Raw genomic sequence first — 19,372 nt, forward strand, 5'->3', positions numbered from 1 at the left:
TTTTTTTTTGGAGACAGAGTCTTGTTCTGTCACCCAGGCTGGAGTGCAATGGGTGCAGTCTTGGCTCACTGCAACCTCCACCTCCTGGGTTCAAGCGATTCTCATGCCTCAGCCTCCCGAGTAGCTGGGATTACAGGCGTGCACCACCACGCCCGGCTAATTTTTGTATTTTTAGTACAGATGGGGTTTTACCATGTTGGCCAGGCTGGTCTCGAACCCCACCTCGGCCTCCCAAAGTGCTGGGATTACAGGCATGAGCCACTGCGCCCAGCCAAACAACACAGATTTTTAAATGAGTTTTTGACACATGTATGTATTATCCCTTAGGCAACCCAATCAATATGTAACATTCTGTCACTCCAGAAAGTTCCCTCATGTCCTCTTCCAGTCATTTCCCCAACTCCCCTCCCAAAAAGCCTTTACATTTTGAATTTATCATAGGATTTTTCTTACTGTGCATTCTATACTGTTATTTCTCTTACCTTCTGTGGCAGTTGGACTTGGCTTCCCGTAACGATTCTAGAACGTTCTTATATAAATGGGCTCGTCATCCTTTAGCTCACGGAAGTTTATAACCAGATGCTAGATGTTCAAATGCTCCTACTGAATGTTTACCTGAACCCGAAACAGTCTGTCTCTGGGCTTCACTCTTCTGCTGCTTGTGCCTGTTTCCACATGCTCCCTATTCTGGGCCTGGCTACTGGCTTCTGCACTTTGATACAAAATGACCATTGTTCCTCTCCAGGTTGCAGGAGCCCCACTGGTTACTGCAACGACTACTGCAGTGTCTTCAGTCCTGCTGGCCCCAAGTGTTTTCCAGCAGACAGTTACAAGGTCTTCCGATCTTGAGAGGAAAGCCAGCTCTCCTTCTCCTCTAACTATTGGAACGCCAGAAAGTCAGAGAAAGCCTTCCATTATTCTCAGCAAGTCTCAGCTCCAGGATACATTAATACATCTCATAAAGGTATGTAGGATACCAATTTTATCTTTGATTTTTCATTACTTAATAAAAGAAATTGTATACATTCCTCCTACAGAATCAGTTCATAAAGTAAATTCAAAAGACTAGCTGGAGGCCGGGCAAAGTGGCTCACACCTGTAATCCCAGCACTTTGGGAGACCGGGGCGGGCAAAAAAAAAAAAACAGACTGGGAGTACTGTTTCTCTTTTTTCAAGCATACCGTCCTGGTGGAGAAATATCTGCGCGAACTCAATATATTAATCATGATTGTCTCTGGATGGTGGGATTATCAGTTATACAAATCATTTATACAATTTTTTTTCCTAAACTGTTACCAAGGAAGTAAAATCTGTTGAGGTAAATGTGGCATTCGTATCCTTAACCTTTCCCATCTCTTCTAGAATGATTCCAGCTTCCTCAGTACACTTCATGAAGTCTACTTGCAGGTGCTGACCAAGAACAAAGACAACCACAACCTATGACTGGAGCAGAGTAAGTCTAAAGGCAGAGTGCTAACCTCAGAGACAAATAGGCTTCATCATGGAAACTTCTGAGCAGAACATCGAGTTTGAGAATCCTGAAATTGAGCCTATGAGAAAGAGACTCATTTCTTAAGAATGTTTTCCAAGTGACATTCTCAGTGATAATGGAGGTTTCACTGTGAAGCATCACCAGCAGACCTTTGTTTTGACAAAAAAAAAAATCATTGTGTTAAGTTATGTGGGTGTTTTCATCAGCTAGGAGCAAGGCTGTGGAATAAGGAATCTGATTCTCAGCTCGCTTTCACTTTCAAGGACTTACAGAGGAGTAGTCACCAGCCTCACAGCAGAAGTTCAGCCTGGCCCCCACCGCTTGCCCCAGCCTACCCCATAGAAACAGGCTTTGGGCTGACAGTCAAGTTCTAAACAGAGTAGAAGGCAGCTCTGTAAAGTAGCTTCGAGCTTTTAGGACCAGAATTTAAGCCGGCAAATTGGGAATGATTTCCTCAAGTGAAATGTATTTTATATGAATGCCCCATTTGGGCCTTAAAAGTTGTGAAATTTCTTAATAGTGTTTTGTTTTTAAGTGCCCCAGTCCTGCCCCGCAGCAGGCCCCCAGTGCAGCATTACCGTTTGAATAGGGCACTGTCAGGCTCTGGTGGTGTGAACACAGGCACGTCACACCTTTGAAGGAAGGCTGGGACTGGGAATGCCCACATCCTATCAGATCTTCATTTTAGGTTGAACTCTCCAGTGGTTCTGAAAATGCTAAGTTTGTGTGTGAAGCACAGCCTTATTTTCCTTTTCTGTCATTGTTGATTGTTTTCCTTAACACTTTGACAAAAGGACCTGTGGACCAATCTGACAAAGCCATCCTGGTTCCTTTCCTTGAGTGTACTGAGAATAGTTTTAAAGCTATGCAGAAAAGGGAGCTGTTATTCACACTGCCCTTATTTTGTTGTAGAATTATGGAGTTAAAAGAAAATGTGATTCCGAACTCTACCAATGTATTCCTAGGCTGTGAGTACTTTCCCAGCCCAAAGTGTGAAAATATGTAAAGAAGCTTTGTTATGCTGCTATTGATCTGCCATGATTTCTATTTATTCTTTTATAGCATGTAATGGTGTTTAGTAATATTTTAATGTAGATTTTGATTTATTTCAGCAATAGTAATTTTAAGATATTCTTTGAATGAAAGTGTCTTTGTTTCTATGATACAGGTCATTTTGTAGTATTTAACCAATTAAGATGCACTGCTTACTTTTTATGAGCACTATTTAATGATGGGGTAAAAACCCAATTGGCTCAACCAGCTAGCATAAGGATTAGCTGTGAATAATGCTGACAGATATGATGGTTCCTTGGGAACAATCATTTAAGCTTTAATGGTAACTCAATCATAAGTCCATAGATTATTTTTTTCTAGCTGAAATTCTAGAAAATTACTTGTGAATTACATACTTGTTTTAGTTTGGTCTTAGTTTTTAGCATAAAGAATGATTGGCTTTTGTTGATCTAAACATGCTTCCTGGACAGGGTTTCTGCTTCTCATTTTAGTGTCTTCTATTGCTGTCTACCTAATTATGTGTGAATTGTGCAGAATTCAGGGAAGCTTATAAGTTTTCATGCTCAATTATGAATAGTTTGTTTTCACAGATAGTGTGTAAATTAAGCAACCAAAAATGAATTGCTTATGCATCATCTGGGAACGAGAAAGCTATAGTAGGATACAGAGTGTTGCTGACACCGAGAGATGGTGTCCAGGGAGCCACGTGACTTCCATAAAGTGGACGCACCAGTAGGTGTGATTGCACCCCAAGTGTGGTCTCAGTGGGCTTTGGTGAACAGACGAATCAAGGGATTCTTGAATTGAAATTATGCTTTTGAGTATGTAATATTATGAGAGAGTTAAGAGAGAATATCCTAAAGAGAGTCTGTGATCATATTAATTTTCACCTTTAATGCTAGGAATGGATATGATAGACAGTAAAGAGAATCTATGATAAGGCTTCCTTAGTGTGAAAGTAAACTTAAGTGCCCAAGTCATGAAGATTTGAAAAGGGTAAACCTGTTTCACCTCCCAAATTTATATATTCAAAGCATTTACTTAAAATTCAGAAGCCAGAAGTTCATGTCATGATTACCAGGAAGTTCAGGCCAGAATGAATCTCTAGAGAAGCCAGGCCAAGCCTGGATAATTGCAGTTGGATGACCCTGGCCCGAAAGTCACAGTTCAGTTGCCTTATTCCTAGTTCAGGCTTACTATCTAGAACCTCATGCTAGCTTAGGTTGCATGTTTACATTGCTGCAGTGTCTTTACTGGAAGCTTAGTTGAATCGAAATGGACACCGAGATGGAGATGCTTCTGGCTAAATTTCGCAGAACCCCAGGAGACCTGCATTTAGACCACTCTGTCCATTTTTGTGCCCACCTCTACCCCCAGGGTCTGAGTGTGGGCTCCAAGATGAGCAGCCCGGAGCTTGTGGGAGAGGTGTGTCTGGGGCACCACCGGTGGGTGGTACTGCTCTTCTTTTTGTTGTAGTTAATGTGTTGTCTTTTAATGGACTCTCACACCTCCCAGACAGCCTTGTTCCCTTAAGGCAGAAGCTCTTCTTCACTGTGTCCCTCCTGGGATTCAAAAGGTGTGAGATTTGGCCTGCTTGACTTTGAATTCAAGTTTTGCAAGTGACTCTCAGTGTCAGAAGCATTTCATGCTGTCCACATGTGATATGTCCACAGCTCACCTTCAGAGGCTTAGATGTAGCCATCACAGAGAGTGGAATTTTATTAAGAACCCAAGTCCCAGCCTGACCAACGTGGTGAAACCTTGTCTCTACTAAAAATACAAAAATTAGCCGGGCGTGGTGGCGCACGCCTGTAATCCCAGCTACTCAGGAGGCTGAGGCAGGAGAATCACTTGAACCCGGGAGGCAGAGGTTGCAGTGAGCTGAGTCCGAGCGACTGCACTCCAGCCTGGGCGACAGAGCGAGACTCCATTTCAAAAACAAAGAAAAAGAAAAAAAAAAAGTCAAGCTGGGCCCCTATCTACAGGGGGACACACAAGCTTAGTTTAGTATATGTCTAACCAGATTTTGCATGTCAAGCATTTGTTCTTTTCCTGGCTTATGTTTTCTTGTAGAAATTATATAAACCCTATCATCCACTACTAGGTAAATTTTTAAACCATGCAGCTTTATTACTCTCCTCCCCCAAAGAATGTAGTTTGAAATTTTCTCATTTCTGTAGTAGAGGCCCCTAACTGCCATTGTATTACTAATAATGCAACATGAAATTGAAGGTGCCTAACTGCTCAAAAAACAAAATCAACCATCATACTGTAACTCTGAGATGAATGAGAGGTGGCACAGGCACGAGTGGGCTCAGCCCGTGTGAGTGAGGAGAACTGAGGAATCACGGGGTGCACATCCTGCATCCTGGCTGCACATTTGCTGCAGAGCACGTGTTTCTTTCTTGCCTCCCTTCGGTTTTCTTCAGTTGCGTTCAGTGTACCTTCTGGAACCAATAGTGCTCTCTGTTTTCAAGTCTCTCAAATGCTAAGATCTGAGCACAGGCAAGCAGCTTACACTAGGCTTTTTTACAGCTGTGCTTGAGAACATTTCCAAGTGGACCAGGGCCTCGAGGAGCTGGTTTTTCAGCAAATTTAGCAGATGTGTGCAGTGATTCCCTCCGTTTTGTATTTGACACCTTCATTTAAAATGCTAAGATGCAATATCATTCAAAGTGGGGAAAATGCAGAATTGTGTTTCCTTTTTATCCGTGTGATTCCTTAAGAAACATGTTTTTAAAATATGTGTTCTAAATGGTTTTTTATTCTGTATTACTGCTTTGGCCATGTGGCTCTCATGACTTTCATTGTACCAGATTCTCAGCTCCCTGAAATGTGGGGACGAGAAGCTCTGGAATTACAGCAAGGTTTTTGTTCCATGAGCGCAATACTGTATCATTAACATTTTTAATGGTATGGATTTTATACCATCTCTGTATGTTTGCAAATATTAAGTTATTACATGTTTTAAAATGAGCGTTTTTCATCCTAAATTTTATATGTTTGCAAATATATTTTTTTAATAAAATTTCAAAACCAAGTTTTAGCACCTACTAAAATTTAATTGTGTTTTTATTTAATTTGTAGAAATAGGAACTTTTGAATGAGTTGCTGCACTTTGCAGAGTGCCATACTGGTGAAATGGGATGAGGCAAAAAAACAGAACTGACAAAACTGTTATCAGTTCGTTTTGTAGTTCATAAGCATGACGATTAGGTGTTCACACACAGGTGTGAGATGTGCCATCCTGAAACATTGTTACAATGTCGGCATATTACCTGTCTGACACAGAAAAAAGAAAGAAAACTGTTATCTACCTGTTTCCAGCCTGTATTGTCAGGGTTCTCCAGAGAAACAGACCTGATAGAAGATAGAGGTACATACCATGTGGTATTTCAGTCAACAACGGACCACATCTATGACAGTGGCCCCATGGAGTTATAACCCTATTTTTATCCAATCTTCTCTATTTTTAAATACACATATACTTATCCTTGTGTTATAGTTGCCTACAGTATTCAGTCCAGTCACATGCTGTACAGGTTTGCAGCCTAGGAGCCATAGGCTGTACCATGCATGTAGCCTAGGTGTGTAGTAGGCTATACCATCTAGGTTTCAGTTACCCACAGTCAACCCAGGTCTGAAAATATTAAATACAAAATTCCCAAAGTAAACCATTTTAAGTTTGATGCTGTTCTGAGAAGCATGATGAGATCATTTGCCATCTCACCCGGGCTGCGAATCATCCTTTGCCCAGCAAATCCATGCTATATATGCTGCCCACCAGTTAACCACTTAGTAGCCATCTCAGTTATCAGACCAACTGTCGGGGTATTGCAATGCTTGTGTTCAAGAAACCCTTATTTAATAATGGCCCCAAAGTGCAAGAGTAGTGATGTGGCAAGTCGGGTATGCCTAAGAGAAGCCATAAAGTGCTTCCTTTAAGTGAAAAGTTAAAGTTCTCAACCTTTTAAGGAAACAAAAGTCACATCTGGCCGGGCACAGTGGCTCACACCTGCAATCCCAGCACTTTGGGAGGCCGAGGCAGGTGGATCACCTGAGGTCGGGAGTTCGAGACCAGCCTGACCAACATGGAGAAACCTCGTCTCTATTAAAAATACAAAATTAGCCAGGTGTAGTGGCACATGCCTGTAATCCCAGCTACTGGGGAGACTGAGGTAGGAGAATTGCTTGAACCCGGGAGGCACAGGTTGCAGTGAGCCAAGATCATACCATTGCACTCCAGCCTGGGCAATAAGAGCAAAACTCCATCTCAAAAAAAACAAAGAAAAGTCACATCTGAGGTTGCTGAGATCAACATAAAAATGAACTTTGCATCCATAAAATTATGAAGAAAAACTTTGCTCCAGTTTTGCCGTTGCTTTTTTTTTTTTTTTTGGACACATTATCTGTCACCCAGGCTGGAGTGCAGTGGCCTAATCTCAGCTCACTGCAACCTCTGCCTCCTGAGTTCAAGCAATTATCGTGCCTCAGCCTCCCGAGTAGCTGGGACTGCAGGCATGCGCTGCCCACCGGGCTAATTTTTGCATTTTTTGTAGAGATGGGGTTTTGCCATGTTGGCCACGCTGGTCTCAAACTCCTGACCTCAAGTGATCTGCCTACCTCAGCCTCCCGAAGTGCTGAGATTTCAGGTGTGAACCACCATGCCTGGCCTGCTGCTGTACTTTAAACTGCAAGTTATAGCCATGGTGTGTGATAAGATGGAAGAGGTGGCTGAGTGCGGTGGCTCACACGTCTACCCCCAGCAGTTTGGGAGGCCGAGGAGGGAGGATCACTTAAGCCCAGGAGTTCAAGACTAGCCTGGGCAACAGAGTAAGACCCTATCTCTACAAAAAAATTAAAAATTAGTTGGGCATGATGGCTTGTGCCTATAGTCCCAGCTATTCAGGAGGCTAAAGTGGGAGGATCGCTTTAGCCCAGGAGGTGGAGGCTGCAGTGAGCCATGATTGTGCCACTGCACTCCAGCCTGGGTGCTAAAGACCCTGTCTCAAAACAAAAGATGGAAAAAGCATTAAATTTGGTGGAAGACATGAACAGAAAATGTGTTCTGATTGACAGCAATATGTTGCACCAGAAAGCATTGAGCCTATCCAGAGACTTAAAAAAAGATACCTTTAAATGGGGACACCAAGCTATTTACTACAAGAAAGGGATGGTTACACAGATTTCAGGAATACAGAAGGTCAACAGGAGCCTAATGCTATATCACAATGCCTACGTCATCACCTCACTTATCATCACATAGGCATCATACCATCTCATATCATCATGAAAGAAGGGTGAGTACAATACAGTAAGATAGATGATATAGATAGATTAGACAGATAGATAGCTTTCTGTTTTGGTTTTGAGACAGAGTCTCTCTCTGTTGCCCAGGCTGGAGGGCAGTAGTGTGATCTCAGCTCACTACAACTCCACCCCTCTCCCAGGTTCCAGTGATTCTCGTGCCTCAGCCTCCCAAGTAGCTGGGACTACAGGTCTGCACCACCACGCCCAGCTAATTTTTGTATTTTTTAGTAGAGACAGGGTTTTGCCACGTTAGCCTGGCTGATCTCAAACTCCTGACCTCAGGTGATCTGCCCGCCTCAGCTCCCAAAGTGCTGGGATTATAGGTGTGAGCCACCATGCCCAGCCTACAGTAAGATATTTTAAGAGCTAGGCGTGGTGGTTCATGCCTGTAATCCTAGCACTTTGGGAAGCCAAGGCAGATGGATCACCTGAGGTCAGGAGTTCAAGACCAGCCTGACCAACATGATGAAACCCTGTCTCTACTAAAAATACAAAAATTAGCCGGGCGTGGTGGTGCACGCTGTAATCCCAGCTACTCAGGAGCCTGAGGCAGAAGAATCGCTTGAACCTGGGAGGTGGAGGTTGCAGTGAGCTGAGATTGCGCCATTGCCCTCCAGCCTGGGCAACAACAGTGAAACTCCATCTCAAAAAAAATAAAAATAAAAAGACATTGGCTCACATGGTTATACAGGCTGAGAATTCCCACTGTCTGCTGTCTGCAAGCTGGAGACCAGGAAATCCAGTGGTCTAGATTCCAGACCGGGTCTGAAGGCCTGAGAACCAGGAGCACTGAAGGCAAAAGATGGATATCTCAGCTCAGGCAGTCAGGCAGAGTTAATTCATTCTTATTTATTTATTAGAGATGGGGTCTCTCTATGTTGCCCAGGCTGGAGGAACTGGGGATCCTCCTGGTAACTGCTCAGGACAAATCTGCCTCCCATTCTATTCAAAGTCATCCTTTTGCTCACTGAGAAGCATATTCTGATTGCCTCCTTTGGAAAGGCTTATCAGAAGCTCAAAGAATGCAGCCATTTTTCTTTCACCTACCTATGACCTAGAAACCCACTCCTTGCTTCAAGCTTTCTGGGTGGAACCAGTGTACTTCTTTTTTTTTTTTTTTTTTTTTTTTGAGACAGAGTCTGGCTCTGTCGCCCAGGCTGGAGTACAGTGGCCGGATCTCAGCTCACTGCAAGCTCCGCCTCCCGGGTTAACGCCATTCTCCTGCCTCAGCCTCCCAAGTAGCTGGGACTATAGGCGCCCACCACTTCGCCTGGCTAGTTTTTTGTATTTTTTGGTAGAGATGGGGTTTCACCGGGTTAGCCAGGATGGTCTCGATCTCCTGACCTAGTGATCCGCCCGTCTCGGCCTTTTTTTTTTTTTTTTTTGAGATGGAGTCTCACTGTGTCACCCAGGCTAGAGTGCAGTGGTGCAATCTCGGCTCACTGCAACCTCCGCCTGCCAAGTTCAAGCAATTCTTCTGCCTCAGCCTCCTGAGTAGCTGGGACTACAGGCACACGCCACCACGCCAATTTTTGTACATTTAGTAGAGATGGGGTTTCACCGTATTGACCAGGCTGGTCTCGAATTCCTGACCTTGTGATCCGCCCGCCTCGGCCTCCCAAAATGCTGGGTTTACAGGCATGAGCCACCGCGCCCAGCCAAACATACTGTACTTCTTACATACATTCATTGATGTCTCATGTCTCCCTAAAATGTATAAAACCAAGCTGTGCACTGACCACCTTGGACACGTGTCCAGGACTTCCTGAGGCTGTGTCACAGGCCTTGGCAAAATAAACTTTCTAAATTAACTGAGTTAGAAAGTTGTTCCTCAACCTTGGCAAAATAAACTTTCTAAATTAACTGAGACCTGACTCAAATTTCCAGGGTTCACACTAACATTCAGGCCTTCAACAGATTGCAAGGTGCTCAACCGCACTGCTGAGGGCAGGTCTGTTTTGCTCAGTCCACCCATTCAAAGGCTAACGTCTCCCAGAAACACCCTTGAAGGCATGCATACCCAGAAATCATGTTGAACCACCTGTGTAGGCACCCTGTGGCTCAGTCAGATTGACACATATAATTAACCATCACAGCCTATTCCCAGGCAGCTGGGTCACAGGCCATATGGATTATTAGATCTGAAGCTTCTGAGTCCTGGTACCTATTAAATATTTCCTTCCTAGTAGCCACACATTGTGACTTATATGGGTAGACTTCTGGTTTGTTTGTTTTTTTTTTCACAGACAGAGTCTCACTCTGATACCCAGGTTGGAGTGCAGTGGCGCGACCTCTGCTCACTGCAACCTCCGCCTCCTGGGTTCAAGCAATTTTCGTGGCTCAGCCTCCCGAGTAGCTGGAACTACAGGCGTTTGCCACCACACCCAGCTGATTTTTTTTTTGTATTTTTAGTAGCGACGGGGTTTCACCATGTTGGCTAGGCTGGTCTCAAACTCCTGAAGTCAAGTGATCCACCTGCCTCGGCCTCCCAAAGTGCTGGGATTACAGGCATGATCCATCACGCCCGGCCTCGTATGGGTAGACTTCTAAAGAACTCTCAGGTGACCAGGTCCAGTGGCTCATGCCTGTAATCCCAGCACTTTGGGAGGCTGAGGTGGGCAGATCACTTGAGGTCAGTCGTTCGAGACCAGCCTGGCCAACATGGTGAAACCCCGTCTCTACTAAAAATACAAAAATTAGCTGGGTGTGGTGGTGCACTCCTGTAATCCCAGCTACTCTACTTAGGAGGCTGAGGCAGGAGAATCACTTGAACCCAGGAGGCAGAGATTGCCATGAGCCGAGATCGCACCACTGCACTCCAGCCTGGGCGACAGAGCAAGACTTTGTCTCAAAAAGAAAGAGAAAAAAAAAAAGAAAAAAAAAGAACACTAAGGTTTCCCAGATAAAGGGCATAATGCTAATCATGGCCAAAAATACTTACAGCCTGAATCATTTCCCAGATTCAATCAATTAATGTGTCTTAAGCTCTTATGATGTGCTGGGCATCTAGGATGATAATGAAGAAAAGAAGCGGGGAGGGACGGAGGGAAGTAAAACATAATTATTATAGAAAATAGAGAAAAGTTTAAATGAAAAAAAGTGGGTTTTTTGTTTTTGTGGTTTGGTTTTTGTGTTTGTTGGTTTGTTTGTTGAGTCTCGCTCTGTCACCCAGGCTGGAGTGCAAAGATGCAGTCCTGGCTCACTGCAGCCTTATTTTTAGTAGAGACAAGGTCTGGTTCTGTTGCCCAAGCTGATCTTGAACTTCTGGGCTTAAGCAATCTGCCCACCTTGGCCTCCTAAAGTACTGAGACTACAGGCATGAGCCATGGTGCCCAGCAAAAAAAAAAAAAGGTTTAATCAGACATCTCTCTAATAATAGTTATCATATAATAATATAATCGTTGGTAACAATTTAGTATAAATTCTCCCTAAAATGTTTGCTATATTTGCCTGTCTTTGAGTTCACTCTTGCTGTATGAGTGTTACACACACACCCCCCTCAGTCATCATTAATGCTGCATGCTCATTCATATAACACTTTAAGAATTGCTGTCCAGGTGGGTGCGGTGGCTCACACCTGTAATCCCAGCACTTTGGGAGGCTGAGGCAGGTGGATCACCTAAGGTCAGGAGTTCGAGACCAGCCTGGCCAACATGGTGAAACCCCATCTCTACTAAAAATACAAAAAGTTAGCCAGGCGTGGTGGTACATGCCTGTAATCCCAGCTACTTGGGAGGCTGAGGCAGGAGAATCACTTGAACCTGGGAGGTGGAGGTTGCAGTGACCTGAGATTGTGCCATTCTACTCCACTGGCTCACCCCTGTAATCCCAGCACTTTGGGAGGTTGAGGCAGGTAGATCACTTGGGCCCAGGAGTTCAAGACCAACCTGGGCAACATAGCGAAATGCTGTCTCTACAAAAAATACAAAAAAATTAGCTGGGTGTGGTGATGGGTGCAATCTTGACTCACTGCAACCTCCATCTCCCAGGTTCAAGCAATTCTGCCTCAGTCGCCCAAGTAGCTGGGATTACAAGCGCGTGCCGCCATGCCTGGCTAATTTTTTTCTTTTCTTTTTTTTTTTTTTTTTAATTTTTAGTAGAGACAGGATTTCACCATGTTGGCCAGACTGGTCTCGAACTCCTGTCCCCAGGTAATCCACCCGCCTCGGCCTCCGAAAGTGCTGGGATTACAGGTGTGAGCCACTGTGTCCGACCAGAATTCCTTTGTTGGCTCTGTTGCCTAAGTGATAAATTATCCTTGAGGCTTTTCATAGTGTCTGACGTCATTCATGTTACTGTTGTTTATTAAAAGCTTCTCACCTGCTGCTTTTCACCTGTCAAGCCCTAGGAAGCCAGGTAACCAAGTTCATTGGAATTCTGTGAAAAGCTAAAGTCAACAGGTCCTGAATAAGAGCTGTAGAGTTTCCTCTGCAAATGAAACAGATGGGTTTGGGATTTCTTGGTTGTCTCTAAAGACATTTTCCCTCACTGTTTATGGGTCCTGGTTCATAGATTAGGTGTTGCTATAAAAAACCTGATCTTTGAATAAGAAGAGTATGAATAACAGCTTGTTGAGTCTTCTGAAAAGTAATGTTTGTCTCAGAGCTGTCAGGAACCAGACAGTCTCTCCCACGAGAGGACAGGCGGGAAGTGGTGCAGCCAGGCTGTCCATCTGCAGGAAGCCCATCAGATGAAGGCAGAAGGGAGCAACAGCAAGAAATAGCCAGTCACAGAATCAAACTAAGCTTGAAGCTCACCCTCCACTTCCATGTTTGACACAGTATGAACTGGCTGCCTGTTACACGTAATCTGAAGAGCCCTAAGAGCTTTCTAAACGGCTTAGATCAATTCAAGATTCTAAACCTCTTCGAGTTTGCTGAACAGAGTTTTAGGTAAGAAGACAGCTGCCACACTCACGCAGAGGTATAAGGAACCCATGCTGAGCCTATGCCACGGGGCTCCCAGCCCACGAGAGCCTTATGCACCTTACATGTCTCTTAAGGTTCACCAGGCTACATTAGCCAAAAGTAAAGACAGCTAGGCTGGACACGGGTGGCTCACACCTGTAATCCCTGCACTTTGGGAGGCCAAGGTGAGAGGACCATTTGAGCCCAGGGGTTCAAGATTGACCTGGGTAATATTACGACATCCCCACCCCTTACAAAAAATAAATTTAAAAATTAGCCGGGTGTGGGTGGTATGTGCCTGTGGTCTCACCTACTCTAGACACTGAGGTGGGAGGATCACTTGCGCCTAGGCGTTCAAGGCTGCAGTGAGCTGTGATTGTGCCACTGCACTCCAGCCTGGGCAACACAGCAAGACTCTATCTCTAAAAACTAAAATAAGATAGGCGGGGCGTGGTGGCTCAAGCCTGTAATCCCAGCACTTTGGGAGGCCGAGACGGGCGGATCACGAGGTCAGGAGATCGAGACCATCCTGGCTAACACAGTGAAACCCCGTCTCTACTAAAAAAATACAAGAAAACTAGCTGGGCGAGGTGGCGGGCGCCTGTAGTCCCAGCTACTCGGGAGGCTGAGGCAGGAGAATGGCGTGAACCCGGGAGGCAGAGCTTGCAGTGAGCTGAGATTCGGCCACTACACCCCAGCCTGGGCAACAGAGCGAGACTCCGTCTCAAAATAAATAAATAAATAAATAAAATAAGATAAAGTAAATCAATTAAACGACTGCTAGTAAGAGATTTCTTATAACCAGCAGAGATGGAATGGCTTGGGGAGAGGTGATGCAAAGTCAATGTGACAGTCGCATCATGTTCAACCAACATTTATTTCAAATGAGTTTGAATAAATTTGAAGTGCAATTCCCCAAGAAATCATAAGCTGATGTTTGTCATATTTGTCCTCTCCAAATCTCCTGTTGAAATGTGATCCTAATGTTGGACGTGGGTCCTGGTGGGAGGTGTTTGGATCCTGGGAGCGGATCCCTCATGAATGGCTTCCTGCCTTCCTCGTGGCAGTGAGTGAGTTTTCACTGTTAGTTCCTAGGAGAATTGATAAGGGTTTTTTTGGTTTGGTTTTTTTTGTTTCGTTTTTTGGGGTTTTTAGCTTTTTGTTTGTTTTTGTTTTGTTTTGTTTAATTGAGACAGAGCCTCACTCTGTTGCCCAGACCGGAGTACAGTGGCACGATCTCGGCTCACTGCCACCTGTACCTCCCAGGTTCAAGCGATTCTCCTGCCTCAGCCTCCCAAATAGCTGGGATTACAGGTGCATACCACCACGCCAGGCTGATTTTTGTATTTTTAGTAGAGACAGGTTTACATCATGTTGTCCACACTGGTTTCGAACTTCTGGCCTCAAGCGATCCACCCGCCTTGGCCTCCCAAAGTGCTGGGACTGCAGGTGTGAGCCACTGCACCTGACCGAGAATTGATTGTTAAAAGGAACCTGGCGCCTCCCCTCCTCTCTCTTGCCTCCCGCTAACGCTGGGATCTGCACGGGCCGCCAGCTTCCCTTCTCCTTCTGCCATGAGTGGAAGCTTCCTGAGGTCCTCGCCAGAAGCAGATGCTGGCTCCATGCTTCTGGCACAGCCTGCAGAACTGTGAGTCCAACAAACCCCTCTTGTTTATAAATTCCCCCAGCCTCAGGTGTTCATTTATAGCAACACAGACTAAGTCAGTACATTCTCATTGATGGCTCCCCACCCCCCTGAGAGGCAGAGCTTATTCCGAGTGTAGCCTCCTGTAAGGGCCACAATGTACACCCGTGCACACGCGCGCGCACACACACACACACGACACCAACTTCCTGTCACCCCAGGAAGGGACAGGAGCATTGGTTGTGGCAGGACTGATGTCAGTCCTTTAGTCTGAAGGAGCCCCAGATGGCCCCAGGCCCAGAATGTGGAGCCAGGAAGGTCGCCATGATCCACAGGGCAGCTGTTTTCCTACCAGGTCCCAGTCACCCCAGAACGGTGGCTCTGGCCCTGCCTGAGCCTCAGGGAAGCTCTAGGAGGCATCCTCTGCAGGCCGCTTCCCATCTTCTGCGATGTCTCTGAGTCAGCAGCGGAGCTCTGGCTTCTGAAGCAGGTGCAAAGTCTGGGCCCCTACACAGTTTTGCTACAGAAGCCCCATTTTACTGTTTCTCTGATGTGTCCCTGCCCCTCAGAGTCTGCCCCTTCCAGGCTAGGTGTCCTTCCCTGAATAGAGCTTTCTAGCATGCTGTCCCCATCTCGCTGGCACTGAGAGGCTTCCCTAACTTCTGTCTGACGCCCTCCAGCCCGGCCCTCAGGCGGGAAGGGGACCCTAGCTGTGGTGTGCGGACCGTCGCTCCCATTTAATGTGGGTCCTGCACAAGAGGCCTCAGCTCCACTGGACACCTCCACTCTTTTTAAAAATATTTTATAAATCCTTCTTTGCTATCTTAACCTGGAATTCATAGATAATATAACTTATGGCTACACACGCAATTTCTTTTTTTGTAAGAAAGATCTTTCGTAAGAAGGAGCTTCTATTTTTTTTTCCCTTTCATTTTTTTTTTCTTTAAAAAAAAAAACAAAACAGTCAGCCACAGTGGCTCATGCCTACAATCCCAGTACTTCAGGAGGCCGAGGGGGATAACTTGAGCCCACTGCACTCCAGCCTGGGCAACAGAGCAAAGTAAAAATAAAAAGGTTTGGCCAGGTGCGGTGGCTCACGTCTATAATCTCAGCACTTTGGGAGGCTGAGGCTGGCGGATCACCTGAGGTCAGGAGTTTGAGACCAGCCTGGCCAACATGATGAAACCCCATTTCTACTAAAAATACAAAAATTAGCCTGGCTTGGTGGTGGGCGCCTGTAATCCCAGCTACTAGGGAGGCTGAGGCACAAGCATCACTTGAACCCAGGAGGCAGAGGTTGCAGTGAGCCAAGATCATACCACTGCATTCCAGCCTAGGTGACAGAACAAGACTCTGTCTCCAAAAAAAAGAAAAAGAAAAGAAAAGAATTTTTGAAAGGATTTTTTTGTACACACAATTTTAAAATAATACTCTCTAATTGTAATATAAAGCAGAAACGTTCATAATGAAATGTTTCATATTACATATGTATGGAGCACACCTGTAGTCCCAGCTACTCAGGAGGCTGAGGCAAGAGGACTGCTTGAGCCCAAAAGTTCAAGTCCAGCATGGGCAGCATAACAAGACTCTGTAAAAAAATTTTTTCTTTAATATGGAAATGCTTGGACACAGGTACACAAATTCCCAAAATGCCCCACAGAGGACCTCTGGTCTTCCCTCTGAAACCTCTCCATACATCACTGAGAAGCATGCTACTCTCCCACATAATGTCTGTGCAGGAGCCAGCCGCGGTGGCTCACGCCTATAATCCCAGCCCTTGGACAGGCAGAGGTGGGCGAATCACTTGAGCTCAGGAGTTTAAGACCAGCCTGGGCAACATGACAAAACCCATCTCTACCAAAAACACATACACACACACAAAGCCAGATGTGATGGCGCGACCTATAGTCCCAGCTACTCGGGAGGCTGAGGTGGGAAGATCAGTTAAGCCCAGGAGGTCGAGGCTGCAATGATCTGTGTTCATACCACTGCACTCCAGCTTGGGTTAAAAAAAAAAAAAAAAAGTTGGCCGGGCGCGGTGGCCAAAGTTCTGGGAGGCCAAGGCAGGTGGATCACTTGAGGTCAGGAGTTTGAGACCAGCCTGGTCAACATGGTGAAAGCTTGTCTCTGCAAAAATAAAATTAAATGAAATTAACATAAAAAGAATACATATGGAAATGAATATATTTCCTCAATCCCCTCTTCACCCATGCCAGCTAGACACAGGCAAAGTTTTGTTGCAGAAAATTCTGTTATTTCAAAACTGGTTGTCACCCCCTCCTTGGTGCCTTCCCTGATCAACAATCTCGGCAGGCAATTGTTTATACAAATCACAGGACAGTGCGGCATAAACACGTGCTGCCGGGGCATCCAGCACTTGTGCCCAACGCATAGACCCTGGTAAATGAATTGATGAGTGAAATCAGAGGATCGGTGATGGCAAAACCACGACCAGGTGGCCAGCAGCAGCACTTTTCTGTTTTGCACAGTAGCATGGAACAAATGCTTTTTTTTTTTTGTGGAGACAGAGTCTTGCTCTGTCGCCCAGGCTGGAGTACAGTGGTGCCATCTCAGCTCACTGCAATCTCCGCCTCCCGGGTTCAAGCGATTCTCCTACCTCAGCCTCCCGAGTAACTGGAACTACAGGTGCCCGCCACCACACCCAGCTAATTTTTGTATTTTTATTAGAGACGGGGTTTCACCATATTGGCCAGACTGGTCTCGAACTCCTGACCTTGTGATCCGCACACCTCGGCCTCCCAAAGTGCTGGAATTACAGGCATGAGCCACCGTGCCTGGACTGACAAATGCTTTTTAAATGTCTTGTCCAAGTCACTAGAACAGGATGGCTGACTAGGTGCCCTTGCTAATTCTGGTGGCAGGGATGGGAAGAAAGAGAGTAAAAGTCACGTGTCTGGGGGCCAAGGAACCCTGGTTTGGGAAGTGACATATCTCCTCACTCACTTTCTCCGGGGACCATACGAGGGAGGTGCTCGTGGTGGTTTCAGGTTTTCCAGGAGGAGCTGTGGGTCGCAGTGGTTGAGCAATCCCTCTGTGAGCCCCTCTCTGGAGCTTTTTAGTCCTACTCTAGGAAGCCAGTTTCACTCTCAGCTATTCAACAACCAGCCCAGGAGAAAATCCACTTAATCTCCCCATGACACAAAACAAAAGCTTTAATGTTTAACACCCACTGGAACAAAATAGCTCCCTCCACCACCCCAGCCTTGCTCAGGGAAACCCAAGAGGTACCAGAAAAGGGGGCAAGGATGAAGATCTCTCCCTACGGCGTCCTGCAGACTGTGCAGGAGGAGCCCCTAGGAGTGTCCTGTCTGTCACCGGCACCGCCCCTGCCCAGCCCAGCCTGTCCAGTGCCCCTGGGCAGGAGTTGACAGGGACTGTAGGGTGTTGCTGGAAAGCAGCTCCTGCTCCTCGCACTAGGAGGTACCTAGGCCTACGGCAGTGCCACACAGGGCCTGACCGCAGTACTCAAAAAATGCAAGTTACAATGACTCGGCATGTTTTCTTTATGCACAAGGAAAGGAAAGCAGGTCTGGAAGGGCTTGGCTGGCCTCATACTGGCACTTACCTCCGAGTAGTTCCAGGCCTCTCCAGCCCCAGGCCTTCTAGGGTGAGTTAGAGGGCCAACGATCCAGTCTGGCACTGGGATTGGACCGGGACAAGCACAGTCATGTCTTCAAGGGCAACCAGAAGAAAACTGCTCTCTCCTGGAGGCACAGTGCTAGATGGAGGGAAAGTACAAGTATTGTTTGTTGCAGAAGCATATAAAAGCAGAAGCATTGCAAACATCCAACCAAAGGGGGACAGTAGTTAACCTTCCTCTGTGCCGTTAGTAATCCTAGGGTAGAAAAGAATGTGGACTCACGTGGGGAAAGATGCACAACCTGTGGAGCGTTAACATCTTTTTTTTAAATGTTGATGGAGACAGGCGGATGGCCTGAGGCCAGGAGTTCAAGACCAGCCTGGCCAACATGACAAAAACCCATCTCTACTAGAAATACAAAAATTAGCCGACATGGTGGCACATGCCTGTGTCACAGCTACTCGAAAGGCTGAGACAGGAGAATCACTTGAACCCAGGAGGCAGAGGTTATGCAGTGAGCGAGATTGCACCGCTACACTCCAGCTTGGGTGATAGAGACCCCATCTCCAAAAAAAATGAATAAAATAAAATATTGGGCCAGGCGCAATGGCTCATGCCTATAATCCAAGCACTTTGGGAGGCAAAGGTGGGCGGATTATGAGGTCAGGAGTTCGAGAGCAGCCTGGCCTACATGGTGAAACCCCATCTCTACTAAAAATTTAAAAAAATTAGCCAGGCATGGTGGTAAGCGCCTGTAATCCCAGCTACTGGGAGGCTGAGGCAGGAGAATCACTTGAACCCAGGAGGTGGAGGTTGCAGTGAGCTGAGATTGCACCACTGCACTCTGGCCTGGGCGACTGAGTGAGACTCTGCCTCTAAATAAATAAATAAAAGAAACACCTAGGTTAGTGTGTGATTGAATAACTGGGTATTATAGTCCAGTCAAATTGACACATAAAACTGACCATCACAGTATTTTTGTTAAACTTCCAAATTTTCTACACGGAGTATGTGTTACTTGTATATTTTTTAAAAAGCAGTAAGTGACAAAACCACCATGATGAGATAACACTTTGCACCCACTAGGATGCTTCAGGTGAAAAAGATACAACAACAGGCTGGGCGTGGTGGCTCACGCCTATAATCCCAGCACTTTGGAAGGCCGAGGCAGGCGGATCACAAGGTCAGGAGTTAAAGACAAGTCTGGCCAATATGGTGAAACCCAACTCCACTGAAAATACAAAAAAAAATTAGCCGGGTGTGGTGGCGGGCACCTGTAGTCCCAGCTACTCTCAGGAGGCTGAGGCGGGAGAATTGCCTGAACCCAGGAGGTGGAGGTTGCAGTGAGCCAAGATTGTACCACTGCACTCCAACCTGGGTAACAAAGCAAGCCTCCATCTCAA

At 45.9% G+C, this 19,372-nt stretch overlaps 1 protein-coding gene across 5 annotated transcripts in view; it reads left to right on the forward strand.

Annotated features, from left to right (window-relative positions):
• The window catches only part of DCP1A (decapping mRNA 1A), a 61,805-nt gene extending 56,245 nt beyond the window's left edge, over positions 1-5,560 (forward strand). For all 5 annotated transcript variants that reach the window (XM_011986185.1, XM_011986183.1, XM_011986184.1 and 2 more), the window contains 2 exons: positions 746-964; positions 1,363-5,560. In XM_011986185.1, the coding sequence (XP_011841575.1) occupies positions 746-964; positions 1,363-1,443 (300 nt within the window). In that variant the 3' untranslated portion in view covers positions 1,444-5,560. The remainder of the gene's footprint in view (positions 1-745; positions 965-1,362) is intronic.
• Positions 5,561-19,372: the final 13,812 nt, after the last annotated feature.

This window comes from Mandrillus leucophaeus, unplaced genomic scaffold, assembly GCF_000951045.1.
Source record: "Mandrillus leucophaeus isolate KB7577 unplaced genomic scaffold, Mleu.le_1.0 Scaffold296, whole genome shotgun sequence".
Taxonomy (NCBI): Eukaryota; Metazoa; Chordata; class Mammalia; order Primates; family Cercopithecidae; genus Mandrillus; species Mandrillus leucophaeus.